Below are 14,428 nucleotides of genomic sequence, written 5' to 3' on the forward strand. Positions count from 1 at the left end.
AAAAAGTTCACCGCATGCCTCTGAGTGCCCATGTGGGAAGCCCACTCGCAAAAGCTGAGCGCATCAGCAACTCTCCCCTTCTGCGGTTTCCAGCGTGTCATGTTCAGAGGCACCTGCTTCCAACAGTGGAGAGTCCTCTGCTGTTGTAAACAAAATAAAGGTAAAGGTAAAGGTACCCCTGCCCATACGGGCCAGTCGTGTCCGACTCTAGGGTTGCGTGCTCATCTCGCTCTAGAGGCCGTGAGCCGGCGCCGTCCGAAGACACTTCCGGGTCACGTGGCCAGCGTGACTAAGCGGCATCTGGCGAGCCAGCACCAGCGCAGCACACGGAAACGCCGTTTACCTTCCCGCTATAAAGTGGTACCTATTTATCTACTTGCACTTAAGAGTGCTTTCGAACTGCTAGGTGGGCAGGAGCTGGGACCGAAAGACGGGAGCTCACCCCGCCGCGGGGATTCGAACCGCCGACCATACGATCGGCAAGTCCTAGGCACTGAGGTTTTACCCACAGCGCCACCCGCGTCCCTGTAAACAAAATAATCTGCCCTTTTTCCTTTATGGGGTATCCAAGGGCCCGTACAGAGTCCTTACGTAGGTTCCCTATTGGTAGGAGAAAATAACAGAGGCAAACCAGAGAATATTGAGAAGCAAAGCAGCTAGTAAGCTTGATCTTTATTGATCTGTTGCAACAGGGTGCTCCCCTCACACGCAGGAAAGGAGGAGGACCCAGAACCAAGGTGTGCCTGCCCTTATATATAGACATTTTAAATTCCCTGCCCTGGAGCTCAAGACCACCCCTCTATACATCATACATACATCACAGAAAGGGTGCAACCCAATACCACCACCCCCACATACCTACATCACAGAAAAGGCGGTCTACAGCAGAAATCTGAGTGCAGTTGTTGATCTCGTCTGACAGGTTACCTGTTAATGCTCACTTGATTGGATACCCTGGGGAGCCTGGCCAGTCTTTTAATGATAAATGCTTAGTTCCTGGGCCAGGTCACAGGCTCACACCTTATTCAAACACAGACATACCCTTAAGACAGGATTTGTGAAGGAAAAGACAATGAGGAGGCTTTTCCATTTACCTTTGACGTCGCAGGAAAAAAAACATTTGGTCAGTTTGGGAATCAAAAATGGTTTCAGGTCGGTCTTCCTTGTGCTGATGTATGTACGTGCTTGTTTGGTACATTTATGAACATTTATTATATATCTAAGACTTTAAATTCTTATCACACTGCCTTCTTACTTACGAGTGCCTCTAAATTCAACAGCAAGGAGAAAACAGACCCAGGGGCATCACAGGTGTGCAAAAAGTACTATTCGTCCTGCTTGCAGGCTGGCCACTGCTAGAAAAGGATGGGGGACTTAGATGGGCCTGATCCAGCATGCTGTTTTCTGTTCTGATGATGGAGGGCTCTTGCCTGTGGAAATCTGATTGGCCCCAGCGAAAATAGGCTTGCTGGACCACTTGGGCCTCTGGTCAGATCCAGCAAAGCTCTTCTCCTGACGCACTTTTGCCAGTTCCCCCCTCCAGGAAAAACAGCCTGCTGTTGGAGCCAGCTGCAGAAATCTGTACCTCTCTGGATGCCTTCCAAGTGACAAGCTGTTTCCAGGCCTTAGCCGAGGTGGTTGGCTAAGAGCCATCCAAAAACCTAGCGAGCAAGCAGATTCGGCTCGCTGGTGCCTATTAAAGAAAATATGTAAGTCTTTTGTCTGATTAATAGCCAGAAAGAAAGATGAATTGGTCTCCGTAAGCATGATATCTGCAATACCGCTGTTGGCCTTTTTTAAAAATAATAATAATAAAGACCAGGGGGTGCAAGGTAGAAGGGGAAGTTAATTATATCCTGTCAATAGGGGAAAGTGAAACGAAATGTTAGATTCAGGTTCCTCCAGCTGCTTCCACAAGGCCCTACCCACCGGCTTGGCCAGGAAGGGCAAAGTCACAACTGCAGGTAAGGAATGTGACCTGGCCACCTTTATGGGCGTTGTAAAATGTGAAATGAAAAGCAGGTGGGAAATAGGCGGGGTGAGATGCAATCTTGCTAGTGTGGCTTCCTCCTCGTTCAGTTTACAGGTGTATTCTTCAGCTATGGTTATTTATCAGGTGTGAACGCTCCTTAAAACTAGGCCACGTATTAAATGTTGCAGAAAGGACTAGAAACAGGAGCAGGCTCATCTAGTTCATCACAGTGACCAAATACCCCTGAGATGCTTGGAATAATAATAATAATAATAATAATAATAATAATAATAATAATTTATTATTTGTACCCGTCCCATCTGTCTGGGTTTCCCCAGCCACTCTGGGCGGCTTCCAACAAAGATTAAAAATACATTAAAATGTCACACATTAAAAGCTTCCCTGAACAGGGCTGCCTTCAGATGTCTTCTAAAAATCTGGTAGTTTTTTTCTTTGACATCTGGTGGGAGGGAGTTCCACAGGGCGGGCGCCACCACCGAGAAGGCCCTCTGCCTGGTTCCCTGTAACCTGGCTTCTCGCAGCGAGGGAACCGCCAGAAGGCCCTCAGCGCAGGACCTCAGTGTCCAGGCAGAACGATGGAGGGGGAGACGCTCCTTCAGGTATACTGGACTGAGGCCGTTTAGGGCTTTAAAGGTCAGCACCAACACTTTGAATTGTGCTCAGAAACGTACTGGGAGCCAATGTAGGTCTTTCAAGACCAGTGTTATGTGGTCTTGGCGGCTGCTCCCAGTCACCAGTCTAGCTGCCGCGTTCTGGATTAGTTGTAGTTTCTGGGTCACCTTCAAAGTAGCCCCACGTAGAGCGCATTGCAGTAGTCCAAGCGGGAGATAACCAGAGCATGCGCCATTCTGGCAAGACAGTCTGTGGGCAGGGAGGGTCTCATCCTGCGTACCAGATGGAGCTGGTAAACAGCCGCCCTGGACACAGAATTGACCTGCGCCTCCATGGACAGCTGTGAGTCCAGAATGACTCCCAGGCTGCGCACCTGGTCCTTCGGGGGCACATGTACCCCATCCCAGGTGGACTGCCTCTGGACCTGGGGTTCCACAAGGACATCACAGAACGCTGCAGCTGGGTCAGGCCAAAGGGATCTAGTATAGGATCCTGTTCTCCCACCCAGATGCCCCAAGGGGAAACTTGAAAAGAGAACATGAGCGCAACAACACTCTGTCACTCACAGTCCCCAGCCAACTGGTATTCAGGTACATCCTCCTGACACTGGAGTTAATAATAAAGCAACCATTGATTTGCAGCTATTGATAGCCTTACCCTCTGCGAGTTTACTTATCTAATCCCCGTTTTAAAGCCATTTAAAATGCATCTGTAAGCAAATTCCAGACTTTGACTGTGAAACAAGACATCTTTTTCTTCTTTTTTAAACTTTTATTTTCAATGCGAAATTACAGCAAAAATTACAAAAATTGAATGCAAAATAAAGCAGTACAAATAAGAAAAAAAGACAAGAAGAAAAACAAACAAACTAAAAACAGAAACAAAAACACACATCTACAAATAAAACCCTATCATCATTCTAATCATTACGTACATATACACATATTGACTTACTTCCTTTGTTCTAAGACCTCGAATCTTTGCAGGTTTAAAGAAAGAGAAAAATGGTGCAAAAAGTATAAAGATAGAGGTAATCTACATTAGACACAACAATTTAGAAAGAGTAAAAATTTCTAAACAAGACATCTTCTAGTCTGTCCAGAATCTCATTTGGAACACCTTGCAGTTCTAATATTATGAGATAGAGAAAAGCACTTATTCTGCAACACAAAAAAACCAATTTAAATATTCCAGATTGCACCCAGTGTTAGTCCTCTCCAGAGTAGCAGACCCCATTAAAAACAAAGGGTGTTACTACCGTGGGTCTTTTCATTCCAATAAGCATAACTTAGTTGTATACAATCATCTTTACTAGGAGAAAGTTATTCCTCGTTTCTTTATTACAGGAAAGTACTGTATATTTTGCATATTTGGAATGCTTAAAAAAAAATCAAGATGGTTTCATTCCACTCACATTCCAAAAGAGGGATAAGCAGATAGAAGCATCAAGACAATTCACCTCTTATCTTTAAAGGCTAAAAAAGGAAAGGAAGTCTCCCATATCTAGGAGAGATTTGAAGAGACTTCATTTTCAGTGTGTGGGGAGAGAGGGGAGCCCGGCAGAGGCAAAGTGTAGGCAGCAGCAAGAAGGAACACATGTTTTGTCCCACTTTAGATTTCTGAAAAAAGAAATAAAAATATTTTTCTTATTGATGCTCCTGACTTACAAATATGCTTTCTATTTGACTGAAGTTGGCTGTATTGGTTTTGACAGAGTTAAGCTTGCACTTAACTCCACTGCAAGACACATTTTAATTTCCAGTTTACAATTACGTCGCAATTTATGAGAAATGTCTGCTCTTCCCAATAATCCTGGCATTGCCTCTAATCCCTCGGCAAATGACTTTACCCAATATAGCCGCCATCCCCTAAATCAATCTTCTGTTCCTATAGTTCTGGGCACCTCTCCATTTAAAGGATATTGTAGGGTTGGAAAATATTATTTTAAAGGGCAAGCAAAATATTAGTATGGCTTCCTCCTCAGTTCAGGAGGCAGTGATGGCTACCAACTTGGGTGGTTTGAAAGAGGATTAGACGAATTCCTGGAGGATCAAGTTATCAGTGATGACTAGCCGTGATGGCAATGTTCTGTCTCTGCAATCAAAGGCAGGAATGCGTCTGAATATCAGTTGAAGGAAAACAGGATGCGGGTGGCGCTGTGGTCTAAACCACTGAGCCTCTTGGGTTTGCCGATCAGGTCGGTGGTTCGAATCCCCGCAATGCAGTGAGCTCCCGTTGCTCGGTCCCAGCTCCTGCCTACCTAGCAGTCTGAAAGCACACCAGTGCAAGTAGATAAATAGGTACCACTCCGGCGGGAAGGTAAATGGCATTTCCGTGCACTCTGGCACTCATCACATTCCTCCATGTGCCAGTAGCGGTTTAGTAGTCCTGCTGGCCACATGACCCGGAAAGCTGTCTGTGGACAAACGCCGGCTCCCTCGGCCTGAAAGTGAGATGAGTGCAGCAACCCCATAGTTGCCTTTGACTGGACTTAACCGTCCAGGGGTCCTTTACCTTTTTACCTGCCTGAAGGAAAACACAGAAGGGGAGAGGGGCTGTTGTGGCTGAATCCTGAGGGTTTCCCACTGAGGCATCTCTGTGCCTACTGGGAGAAGAGGATGCTGAACTACCAGTACTTGGGCCTCTGGCCTGATCGAGCGAGAGGGATCTTCTGATGTACCCATGGAACCTCCAGGTTCAAAAGCAGTCTACCTTGATTACTAGGTTATTAGGAGCATTTGACCATGGTGTGAACAGGAAGTCAGACTAGGTGGATCAATGGCCTGATCCAAATGGACTCTATATCTATATCTATATCTATATCTATATCTATATCTATATCTAGGGACGTGGGTGGCGCTGTGTGTTTAACCACCGAGCCTAGGACTTGCCGATCAGAAGGTTGGCGGTTTGAATCCCCGCAACGGGGTGAACTCCCGTTGCTCGGTCCCTGCTCCTGCCAACCTAGCAGTTCGAAAGGACATAAAAGTGCAAGTAGATAAAGAGGTACTGCTCCGGCGGGAGGTAAACGGCGTTTCCGTGCGCTGCTCTGGTTCGCCAGAAGCGGCTTAGTCATGCTGGCCACATGACCCGGAAGCTGTACGCCGGCTCCCTCGGCCAATAAAGCGAGATGAGCGCCACAACCCCAGAGTCATCTGCGATATTTTTATTAAATTTTCTGTTTTACAATTTAGAAAATTCATTTAAAACATCAATGACTTCCTTTCTTCTCTTTCCATGGTTCATTTTGCATAACATAAATCCCTGCATATTTTAGATAAACTAAACCATTCAGTATTCCCTTATCGCATCCGTCAAAACTTATTTACACTGTTGAATTTATCTTAATGCTGCCAACGTTTTCAAGCGTACACAATTCCCCCCCCCCATATATTCAATAAACATTTTCCAATCTTCTCTAAACGAATGTTCTCCTTGTTCTCTTATTCTATATATTAAGTCCGCAAGCTGCACATATTCTATCAGTTTAAGTTGCCATTCTTCTTTAGTTGGGACCTCACTCGTTTTCCATTTTTGGGCTAACAAAACACGGGCCGCTGTAGTGGCATACATAAAGACCCTTTCCTTATGTTCTTAAAAAATATTTGTATTCTAATAAATAATAAGTAATAAATAATAAATAAAAAGGTGTATAATGCAAGGAATGACATACAATATTAGAGAGAGAGAGAGAGAGAGAATGAATGTATATATTCATTACTATTACATGAGCAAATTCTTGGAATAATAATAATTACAGAATATACACTTAAATACTACAGTAATGGGTAAAAGAGGTGTGGCGTTAACTGATGCCACACTCAAGATGGCGCTTCTCCATTCAAGTAACAGGGAAAGAGCGCCCCCTCGAGGAAAGGAAGCTTCAGAAACTCGTGCTCAGCTTAGCCCATAGAGGTTTCAAAAGGCTAGAGCGACACGTTTAGCTGAAACTTCCGGCAAAATGTGAGCGTAGACAGCAGTAGTTGCTCTAGCCGTTTGCATCTCTATGATGGAAGCGCGGGAAACTAGTTCCCTTGGAGATAGCGGAAGTGCTCATAAAGTCTGCGACGGAGTTTGTCACTCTAGGCCTGCTTGCTCTACTCTACCGGCTCTAGCTAAGTTTTGAGCAACACTCAAGATGGCGACACCGGGGGGCGGGAAACATGCCCTTTTAAATTATACAGCCCCTGCGGCCCCCTTCGCACCACAACTTCCCAATATTAAAAAGTACTTTCGTAACTCTCTGCGGTCTGCGTTTGCTTAGGACGTATGCTTTATTATCTTTTTAAAAAGTTAAAAGAGATGCATTAGTTCCGCCACACCCAAAATGGCGGCTCCTCACGGTCTTCGGCTTCCTGTACGGTTCGCCGCCAGGGACAAAAAACGAGTCCCCGAGCGCCGCGCATGCGCAGAATGCCGGCTCCGCTTCCTGCTCAGTGACTAAGCTGCGGCTCTTCGGGGAAAGATGGAGGTTCCGGCGCCGTTCTCGCTGCCGCCGTTTTGGGCCGGTGGTCCCGCTCCGGGGGCGCTTTACTCACCGCCCTGCCCGGGAAACGCACCCGGGGTCCAGGCCGAGGGCGTCACCAGGACTCTGTAAGGGGGCTGGGGGGGGAGGCTGAGCGCCCCCAGTTAGGCCTCAAAGGGGGGAGAGAAAATGCGCCTGTGATGTCACCTTGCTGACGTCACACCAGGTTGCTGACGTCTCTGGGTGAGGGGTGGGCAGGAGGGAGGGTTGGGGGAGAAGAATGGCTAAATTAGACAAATTAAATGGGCATTTATTTATTTCAGAAGTGGGGGCCTCTGTGGCCCCATCCGGATGTTGCTGGACTCCAACTCCCAGCACCCCCCCAAGCAATGAACAAGGGTTCAATTATATCCCGATTTCCCCATTTAGCCCATCAGCATCTAAATAAATGGACCAAATTCACAGACCATATCCTGATCTGGCTGGGATGAAGGTATAGAGATATGCTGCAGCTATTTTGAAGGTTTTAGGTACAGGTATTGTGAGTTTTATTTATGAAGGTTTTAGGTATAGGTATTGTGACCCGGTGGGACGCGGGTGGCGCTGTGGGTTAAACCACTGAGCCTAGGACTTGCCGATCAGAAGGTCGGTGGTTCGAATCCCCACAACGGGGTGAGCTCCCGTTGCCTAGTCCCTGCTCCTGCCAACCTAGCAGTTCGAAAGCACCTCAAAGTGCAAGTAGATAAATAGGTACCGCTCCAGCGGGAAGGTAAACAGCGTTTCCGTGCGCTGCTCTGGTTCGCCAGAAGCTGCTTAGTCCTGCTGGCCACATGACCCAGAAGCTGTATGCCAGCTCTCTCAGCCAGTAAAGCAAGATGAGCGCCGCAACCCCAGAGTCGGCCACAACTGGACCTAATGGTCAGGGGTCCCTTTACCTTTACAGTGGTGTCTTGGGTTACATACGCTTCAGGTTACAGACTCCGCTAACCCAGAAATAGTGCTTCAGGTTAAGAGCTTTGCTTCAGGATGAGAACAGAAATCGTGCTCCGGCGGTGTGGCGGCAGTGGGAGGCCCCATTAGCTAAAGTGGTGCTTCAGGTCAAGAATGGACCTCTGGAACGAATTAAGTACTTAACCCGAGGTACCACTGTATAGGTATCGTGAGTTACATGTGTTGTCAGTCACTTGGAGACTTTCAGGTAATAAGCAGCTAAGACGCCTAATAGAAAATAATACCCAACAAGAGGCCCTTTCTCATCTACATCAGTTCGGTATTATTTTTTAGGATGGACTTGTTAGCCCTGCCTGGGGTGGTGTGTCTGTCCCAGGGCGGCAGGGGCAGAGTGGGAAATAGGTGTTGAGTGAACAAGCAGCATTTTGTGGGGTTAGATTTGACTGCCTCAAAGGGAGACAGCACAAAATGCTAGCGCAGGAGGCTGACTTATACCATGTCAGTCCATTTAGTTCAGTGCTGTCCACACTGGCTGGCAGCAGCTCTCCAGAGTTTCAGGCAGGGGACATTCCCAGCCCTGCCTGAAGATGCCAGGAATTAAACCTGGGAACTTCTACATGCCTAGCAGATGCCCTACCACTGATCTACAGCCCTTTCCCCCAATAAGGAGTCAAGTAGGAAGAGGCACTTGAACACGGCAGGAGATGTGGGGCTGCTTTGCCATTTCTTCCAACTCAAGTTATTCTCCCCAGAGAAGGGGGAGCTGCAAGCTGACCCTCTGATGCTTTTTGTTCCCCTCAAAGGAGCCCCATGGTGACAGGCACCTCAGTCCTGGGGGTGAAGTTCAACGGAGGGGTGATGATTGCGGCCGACATGCTGGGCTCCTATGGGTCGCTCGCCCGCTTCCGCAACATCTCCAGGATCATGAAGGTCAACGACAGCACCGTGCTGGGGGCTTCGGGCGACTATGCTGACTTCCAGTACCTCAAGCAAGTCATTGAGCAGATGGTGTAAGTCTGAAGTTCTCCAAACCAACGGCAGGGAGCAGTTTCTCCCAACAAGAGCAGATGGAGGCCTTTTAAGCCTCTGTCTCCAATTCACCTCCTCCAGGCTCCACCCTCTCCTGGAGAAATGTAGAACCTTAAAGAAGAAACCTGAAGACAGACACTCCTCTTCCTTTGTCCCATAGCCTGCCTCCTGGTGCACCTCCTACACTGCTGGACTGACAGAGGCACCTATGAGAGTCCCAGCTCTGGCCCTGGGGGTCCGGGAGGTTATTCTGGGGGCTTCTGTCTGTCAGGCTCTGTGTCCCTCCGATATCCAGCAGCCAGCTCCGAGCCCTGAACTGTTTAGTGTAATCTAAAAATAGGCTTAAAATGATTCTTGCATAGTTTTGCCTCCCAGCAGCCGGGTTTCCTTAGCAATAGACTTCTATATTAGACGTTCTCTGATAGTGGCTGTTACTTTGTCCGGATGATTGAAGAGCAGAGAGATGGAATGATTCCGTGTATACAGTTTTACTTTGTTTTTCTTAGACCAGTAGTTGCATAAGTTGTACAGTGGTACCTCGAGTTACAAACGCTTCAGGTTGCAAACTCCTCTAAGCTGGAAGAGTTACCTCGATTACCTAGAACTTTGCCCCAGGATGAGAACGGAAATCGTGTGCCAGTGGCGCAGCAGCAGCAAGAGGCCCCATTAGCGAAAGCACGTCTCTAGTTAAGAACAGTTTCAGGTTAAGAACGGACCTCCGGAACGAATTAAGTTTGTAACTAGAAGTACCACTGTAATGTTAATTCTTCAGCAAATACTTTAAGTAGAACAGGAATGGATGAGGTGTTTATTCCCGCATGGGAATTCACCAACAGATGAGCTGAACCAAGAAAGAAGAGCTTGGAAGACTTTCTGGGTGACTGCGGACTGAAAAAGGAGCCCCAAATGATTGGCATAGTGCACCAACATGAACTTGGCCCGGTTCCTTAGCTGGCCCTTATGTAGTCTGCGTCTGGGTTATTGCTGGATTCAGGCGTCAAAATGGGGGGTTCCCTATTCAGCCCCAAGCCTGAGGTTCCCCACTCCTTGCTGTAGAGCACCAGGTGCTGCGTCTAATCTGGCTTCCGCCCTGCAGGATTGACGAGGAGCTCCTGGGAGACGGCCACAGCTACAGCCCCAAGGCCATTCACTCCTGGCTCACCCGAGCCATGTACAGCCGCCGGTCCAAGATGAACCCCCTCTGGAACACCGTGGTGATAGGCGGCTTCAGCAACGGAGAAAGGTAAGTCATCCTGGGGTGCGATGGGCAGAAAGGTTGGGAGTGCTGTTGGAATCAGCATTCAGATGGGATGGGATGGGATGAGACTTCTGGCTAAAGTGCTCTCTCTGCCTGCCTGCCTGCCTGCCTTTTTATGTGGAGAGGGTTCATCCTGGAAGATGAAGCTTTCAGTGGCTACTACTCATGTTGGCTGGGACGCGGGTGGCGCTGTGGGTTAAACCACAGAGCCTAGGACTTGCCGATCAGAAGGTTGGCGGTTCGAATCCCCGCGACGGGGTGAGCTCCCATTGCTCGGTCCCTGCTCCTGCCAACCTAGCAGTTCAAAAGCACGTCAAAGTGCAAGTAGATAAATAGGTACCACTCCGGTGGGAAGGTAAACGGCGTTTCCGTGCGCTGCTCTGGTTCGCCAGAAGCGGCTTAGTCGTGCTGGCCACATGACCCGGAAGCTGTACTCTGGCTCCCTCGGCCAATAAAGCGAGATGAGCGCCGCAACCCCAGAGTCAGCCACGACTGGACCTCATGGTCAGGGGTCCCTTTACCTTTACCTTTACCTTACTCATGTTGGCCCTGCTCTTGCCTCCCTGCCAGAAGCAGCCATGCTTCTGAACACCAGTTGCTGGAAACTGCAGGAGGTGAGAAGGCTCTTGTGCCGGAGTCCTGCTTGTGGTTTTCCCACTTAGGCAATTGGGTGCTCGCTGTGACAAGAGGGTGCTGGACTACATGGCCTGATCCAGCTAGAGGGCTCTTCCGATTTTCCTTTTTGTTTTGTTTTGTTTATTTACTTATTTATTGATATCTCAATACATATGCCCCGCGGAGGACCTAAAGGTCCATAAATAGCAACACCCTAGAGGTCCCGGGCCCTAAGGAAGTCAGATTAGCCTCAACCAGAGCCAGGGTCTTTTCAGTACTGGCCCCGGCCTGGTGGAATGCTCTGTCTCATGAGACCAGGGCCCTGCGGGATCTGATTTCTTTCCGCAGGGCCTGCAAGACAGAGTTGTTCCGCCAGGCCTTTGGCTTGGAATCAACTTGATCTCCTCCCCCTCTTTCCTTTTTCCTTTCTCTGTGATGGAACACATATTTGGGAACTTCCCTCCCTGGCTTTTTTCTGGCCCACGTAGGACCAGTCTGGATAGTTGGCCTTGGTGAAGATTTGACGTTTTCATCCCCAAAAAGTTGTTGACTTGAGTTTCTACTGAAATGAGGCTGCATTTTAATGTTGTACTTAATCTTGTTTTTAAGTTGTATTTTAATCCATTGTTTTTATACCTGGTGTTAGCCGCCCTGAGCCCGGTCTTGGCTGTGGAAGGAAGGGTATAAATAAAATTTATTATTATATTATTATTATTACTAAAGCCCCCCCCCCCTTCTCAGTTTCCTAGGATACGTTGACATGCTTGGGGTGGCGTATGAAGCTGCTTCCCTGGCGACAGGATACGGTTCTTACGTGGCACAGGTAAGCATCTCATGGTCTCATGTTAAGAGGTGCCAAAGATCCGGTCTGTGCCCAGCTGCTTTTGGTTGGCCACTGTGGGACCAGGGCGCCCGATGAGCCATGGGCAGGACTCTTCTGGCCTTCTCAGTTCCCACTGCTTGCGGCTGCACAGCTGACGGTTTTTTTTCTCCCGCTCTATCACAGCCACTGATGAGGGAAGCCCTGGAAAATAAGCCCGTCCTGTCTAAGCAGGAGGCCAGAAGCCTCCTTGAACGCTGCATGAAAATCCTCTACTACAGAGACGCCCGCTCGTTCAACAGGGTAAGTCTCCCACTGTGTATCTTGGCTTTAGAACCGTGGAAGGGTGGGACTTTGCGACCTTCCTGATGTCTGGATTTGCATCTCTCACCAGCCCAGGCCAAAAGTCACAACTGATGCTGGTAGACGGCATCAGGAGGTCCTGTTTAAGGCAAATGTGTCTGGCAAGAGGGTCTAACCTATCACTCTTCTTTCTCTCAGTACGAGCTCACGACGGTGACAGAGAAAGGTGTGGAAGTAGAAGGGCCCATCTCCTCCGAGACCAACTGGGAAATAGCACACCTGGTCAGGTAAGCACAGCTCCCTTTGGATGGGCTTTCAAATGAAGCAGTTTGCGGCTGGCACACAGTACAGGAAAATTACCAAGCTACCTACATGACCTTTGGGAAGGTGGCATTTTTGGACCCTGCACTGTCTGGACACCCTCGCAGAAACCCCCTCAGCTGTCAAGAACATCAGAGAGGGCCCTCATGGAAGTTCCAGCTCCCTCATAAGTTTTGGGGTTAATAGCAGCTTACAAAAGGGGCTTCCTTTGTTCCCCCAAGTTGTGGAACCCACTTCCCACAGAGGCGAGGCCAGCTATGCAGTTTTCGGCTCAAGACTTGCCTCTTCATCACGCTTGCGAGGGTCTCTCTATTTTTGTGATTGTCACACGTTTTGGACTGTTTTGAGTCATGTGTTTTTAAATTGTGGTCGCCTGCCCTGGGACCTTAGCAGGAAAGATGGGGAAATAAACCAAATGAATAACATCTTTCAGATTATCCTAGAACTCTTTGTTCTGCTCCCATTTTCTTGGCTTGGCTCACCTCACATTACCTTACCTTTGGGAACAGGAGCTGAAAAGGCCACTAGATTTTCCTTTTCTTGCCCAGGGAGCCATCCAGCCCCTTTCATGCTCTTCCCAGGTCACACCTCTTAAGCATGCTACACTCATTACCAGCCATGATCCGTCATTTTTGCACAGGCGTTTTGGTTGGCCCCTGTGAGACCAGACACTTGGCTAGATGGGCCATTGGGCCAAGTTTCTTCTTAACTTCTTGCCTGTGCCCTCAAGTGTGTTTTCCTGGCCAAAAGCCATCCCTGAACTGCAATGATGCCTATAGAAGGGTGTGTAGAAACCTTCTTGACCTTTGCTTGGCCTCTAGCCTACTGGGCAGCGAGCATCTTATCCGTGGCCCCCCTAAAGCTCCCCACAAGGGAATGTGGCCCTCGGTGTATAAAAGGTCCCCCTGCCTCATACCCTCCAGATTAGCTAGGTTTTGGGTGTTTATATATGAACCTTGAAAGGAATATGCAGGTTTTAGAGGGAATGACTGGCTCCTAGCAAGAGGCACGCACACCTCTGCAACCAAACTTAGCAAAACTTCTTGTAGCGACGTTCTGAACATGGTTAAATGTCTGTATCTAGTATCCCTGGGCCCAAAGGCTATAGTAATTCCATATTCATCCCCTAAATACTGTGCTTCATTTTGTCTTAAAAACAATTTCCTGTTCTGCAACCATTTCTAGACATCGTGCAACGCTTGCCTCCTGCTAATTTGGGTACTGCCAACCTAATTTCCCCCCATTTCCTCCCTTCTCTGCAGCGGCTTTGAATGAAGCTCAAGAGCTCGTGGGCAGTCTCTGTTCCCGTCAAGAGATAATCCCAAATCCCTTGCGATGCTGTTTGATGCCTAATGTTTCGGCAGCTCCTCAGACCACGTTTTCTTTTTTTGTAAGCAGAATAAATGAGGTTTAGACTCTTTGCCTGTATGTACATGTCATGATTCTTATACTTTCACTGCAACTTTCCAGTTTTCTCTGCTATAAGCTTCCTGTCGACCTGAATTGGGCATTCCTGATCCTGTGTCATCTTAAAGCGTTGCTGGCTTCTCCCCTTTCTGAGCTTGTCAGACTAATCTTGTGGTGAGGCTGTTTGTGTGTGTCGGGGGACGGGACGACACTTAAAATTAAAGAGAGTGGGAGGTGCATTTTTAAAAAAATGCTTCTCCATCTACTGAAAGCTCCCAGAAAATTCACTGCATTGTAGAAAGCTGACACATCAAGGAAGAAGCCTGCAGTCCAGCCTTTCTTAACACTCTGATTTTCTACCACCAGGGGAATGTATTATTTGATGTAGGGGGAATTGGTCAGACTCTGGGGCTGAGGGCTAAACTGAATGTGGCATATCAGTCATGTGTTTAGTGACTGTGTGAATGGGTCCGTCCTTTAGGGGGAAATTAACGTAATCACCAATGAACGTAGCTGTCGACTTTTCCCTTTTCTTGCGAGGAATCCTATTCGGAATAAGGGAATTTCACCTTAAAAAAAGGAAAAGTTGACAGCTATGCTAATGAATGGTGCTGTTTGGGCCTGCGTGGTTCAGTTCCAACACAGATCCAGAGA

The 14,428-nt window shown here is 48.1% G+C and overlaps 1 protein-coding gene across 1 annotated transcript; it reads left to right on the forward strand.

The window, feature by feature from the left end:
• Positions 1 to 7,032: 7,032 nt before the first annotated feature.
• On the forward strand, positions 7,033 to 13,787 carry PSMB4 (proteasome 20S subunit beta 4). Its single transcript, XM_080986113.1, has 7 exons — positions 7,033 to 7,198; positions 8,825 to 9,031; positions 10,147 to 10,293; positions 11,665 to 11,746; positions 11,930 to 12,046; positions 12,245 to 12,333; positions 13,630 to 13,787. The coding sequence occupies exons 1-7, from the start codon at positions 7,071 to 7,073 to the stop codon at positions 13,640 to 13,642; spliced, it is 783 nt and encodes a 260-aa protein (XP_080842239.1). The 5' UTR covers positions 7,033 to 7,070; the 3' UTR covers positions 13,643 to 13,787.
• The last annotated feature ends 641 nt before the right edge of the window (positions 13,788 to 14,428 follow it).

Source organism: Podarcis pityusensis (assembly GCF_964106645.2).
Source record: "Podarcis pityusensis genome assembly, chromosome: 16".
Taxonomy (NCBI): domain Eukaryota; kingdom Metazoa; phylum Chordata; class Lepidosauria; order Squamata; family Lacertidae; genus Podarcis; species Podarcis pityusensis.